This window comes from Kryptolebias marmoratus, linkage group LG1 (assembly GCF_001649575.2).
Source record: "Kryptolebias marmoratus isolate JLee-2015 linkage group LG1, ASM164957v2, whole genome shotgun sequence".
Lineage (NCBI taxonomy): Eukaryota > Metazoa > Chordata > Actinopteri > Cyprinodontiformes > Rivulidae > Kryptolebias > Kryptolebias marmoratus.
The window spans coordinates 30120501-30123538 of NC_051430.1; the positions used below are offsets into that span (position 1 = coordinate 30120501).

At 40.0% G+C, this 3038-nt stretch overlaps 1 protein-coding gene across 2 annotated transcripts in view; it reads left to right on the plus strand.

Moving 5' to 3' along the window:
* Positions 1–3038, plus strand: part of LOC108244537 (protein unc-13 homolog B) — a 133321-nt gene that overhangs the window by 22186 nt on the left and 108097 nt on the right. For both annotated transcript variants that reach the window (XM_017430826.3, XM_017430827.3), the window contains exons 4-5: positions 1206–1323; positions 2842–2965. In XM_017430826.3, the coding sequence (XP_017286315.1) occupies positions 1206–1323; positions 2842–2965 (242 nt within the window). The remainder of the gene's footprint in view (positions 1–1205; positions 1324–2841; positions 2966–3038) is intronic.

Genomic DNA, 3038 nt, shown 5'->3' on the forward strand with positions numbered 1-3038 from the left:
CACCCTCAGCATCCTCCACCCACCTCCCCGTCTCCGTGGCTCCAGCTGTGAAGTGTCATCAGAGCTGACTGACAGCCAAACGGAGGTGATGGGAATATGAATAGAGCTGTGAAGATGAATATGCAGATGACGAGAGGAGACGTTTCGGCTGCTGTCGTCTCTTTAAAGCCGATCTGTCAGAAGATGACGGCTGTCAGTCTTCTCGGGGTGGAACCCGTTCTGACCCGACAGAACTGAACCGCTTCTGATCCGTCAGTCTGCAGGCTGCATTATAAAAGTCATCCTGATGAGTGTTTTTAACATTAGTTTTATTATGACTCCTTACGTGTCTGAGTAATTTAACTTCTATATAAAAAATAATTTAAAAAATCAGGTTGAAGCATGTGACAGGAAATGATTTAAAGGTCAAACGACGCCTCGGAGCACAGATTTAAATGTTTATGTGTCTAAATCATCCGTACTGTGTGAAAGTTTTAGGCAGGTCAGAGAAAATGCTTTGTATTGATGGAATGCATATCGCCCGCCGCCTTTCATGCCAGAAATGATGGCGTTGTGTCTGTTTTGGTCAAAAAGAAATAACGTTTCGCACAACCTCGCTCAGAGTGTGTGTCGGGGATGACTCTCAGCTACCACCACCCCATATTTCAGCTCCGTATCTGTAAAATGAACTCCAGTTCTGGGTTTTCCACCTGCTGAGTTCCTTCAACAGCTGGCTCCAAGTAGAACTGCAGATACTGATGTGATTCAGTTTATTCTCAGCTGCAGCATTCTCCACCTGCCTAAAAGTTTTGCACGGCTCACCTGAGCGCCAAATCTAATAATAACTTATTCACGTTTGCACGGTTTTAACTTTTAATAAATAAATAAATATTGAACATATTTGGTCTTGTGATCCTGTGCAGTAAATAAATCTCACATCAGTGGGGATGTTTGCAGACATGAGAGGTTTCAGAAGATTAGAATTGTTGTTTTTATATTTTATATTTCATTGTAGTTATATTTTATATTCACAGTTTTTGTATTTGCTGCATATTTTCATTCAGGTTGAGCTTTATTTCCTTTCGATCTGTCAAAGTTACTAATCTGACACCAGAATAAATCCAGGCTTTTAGTAATATTTATTGACTTTATTTGCTCCTTCAGTGTCTCTCTGGGTTTATATCGTGTTTGAGAAGCTGGAAACCCTCCTCTGTGTTTGTTGGCAGTGAGATTAATAATCTGGACTCGGGGCTGGTGGTGGAGCTCTGGAACAAAGGTCTGATCTGGGACACCATGATCGGGACGGCGCTGATTCCTCTGGACTTGGTCCATCAGTCTGACGAGGTAACGACTCGCCTCCTGAAATGAGCTGAAGGTTGTTATTTTCTCTTTAATGAAAACATCTCAGCAGCTTTGGTCTCTCCTGCTGTTATCGGCTCTGAGCAAAGAGGAGATCAGTTCATGTAGAAATTCACAGAAACGTTTGTTTTACGTTAAAATCAGACGTAATCATGTCTGTTTTCAGTGTAAAGATGTCTCTTTGGAGCTGAGTAATAAAACAGGACTTTAAAACAATAAAAGTGACAGTTAAAGTGTTTTACATTTCCTCTGAAGGAGGACGTCTTTAAGGCCGAATCATTAAAATGATCAATATCTGCCTGACTGATCTTCAACACGTGAAGAAAATCCAAATAATCCTTTAATTAGAGTTTTACGATGATCTTCAGTCTCAGATTGTTGACGTCTTTGTGCTAAACTTAGTTTTTTTTGTAAATAATCACATATTTGTCTTCTCTGAATCAGTAAAAATCATCAGTTTGTCTTTCCATCTCTTCTTTGTAATTTTATTTAGTTATATTTTTATTTCCTGTTCTTCATCATGATCCATTTAACTAAGACGGATTTCTTTCAACATCAGTTTTTTTTTTCAGATTATTTAGAAAAAACTTTTTTTTTCTCATTTAAAATAAGAAGAACTGTCTGAATTATTATTGTATCTCACAGTAAATATAACATGAATTATCAGTCTCAGATTTGGTAAATGTTTAATTAAATGATAGAAACGTGATCTCTCCACCCTGTCAGTCCTGCTTCTGCTCATTCTAAAAGGTGAAATAAATAAATGTAGTTCAGTGACAGTCTCTGTTTTCGCTGTTTCCTGCGCCTGAGTCTCCGTCTCGTTAGAAACGTTCAGTAAATGATTTGTTTCTGGGCTGCAGGCGGCCGTCACTCGTCTTATATGATGTTATCATTATTGTGCGTTACTGTTGAAGCCTCCTCGGGGTTCACCTGCGTTGTATCAGGACACGAACTCCTCCCATCGTCATCATCAGAGCGCTGAGTCAGCGTTCACACTTCCAGCTCCGGCTGCAGAGTCTGAGCTGTTTCAGCTGCTCGGCTTTTAGGTTTTATAACGTTTATCATTTTCAAAATATTTACCTTTTATTTACAGATATATTCCCATGAAAAACATTAAGATCTATTTAGTTCTCTTCAGTAAACTGGCTCTACTTTTGTCTTTCTAGGCCACATTTAGCTTTTAGCTACTTTTCGCCACTTTTAGCTTCTACCTAGCATTTTGATAGTTTTAGCTAGGCTTTTGCTTCATTTAATTTTGGCTGCCATTTTGCTACTTTTAGCTTCTAAGTTGGCCTCTGTTTTTAGCTTTCAGTCCTTTAAGTAGCATTTTGCATCTCTTAGCTTTTAGCTAATGTTCTGCATCATTTTTCACAGAAAATGTTATTTCCATAACGACCATGTTTTATTCTGCAGTGATTTATTTCTGGGTTTTTCCTTCCTTCTGATTTATTTTAGTTAATTTTTTTGTCTTTTTCTGATCTTTTGTCCCCTGCCCTGCCTCAGGAGGGACCGGGGGAGTGGACGTCTCTGGACTCGGAGGTTCTGATGGAGGAGGATCAGATCTGTGGAACCATCAACCCGACGTCTCACCAGGTTCTGCTGGACGTTCGCTTCGAGTTGCCCTTTGGTGAGTCAGACACACAGGCAGGCAGACAGACAGGCAGGCAGACAGGCAGACAGACAGGCAGACAGACAGACAG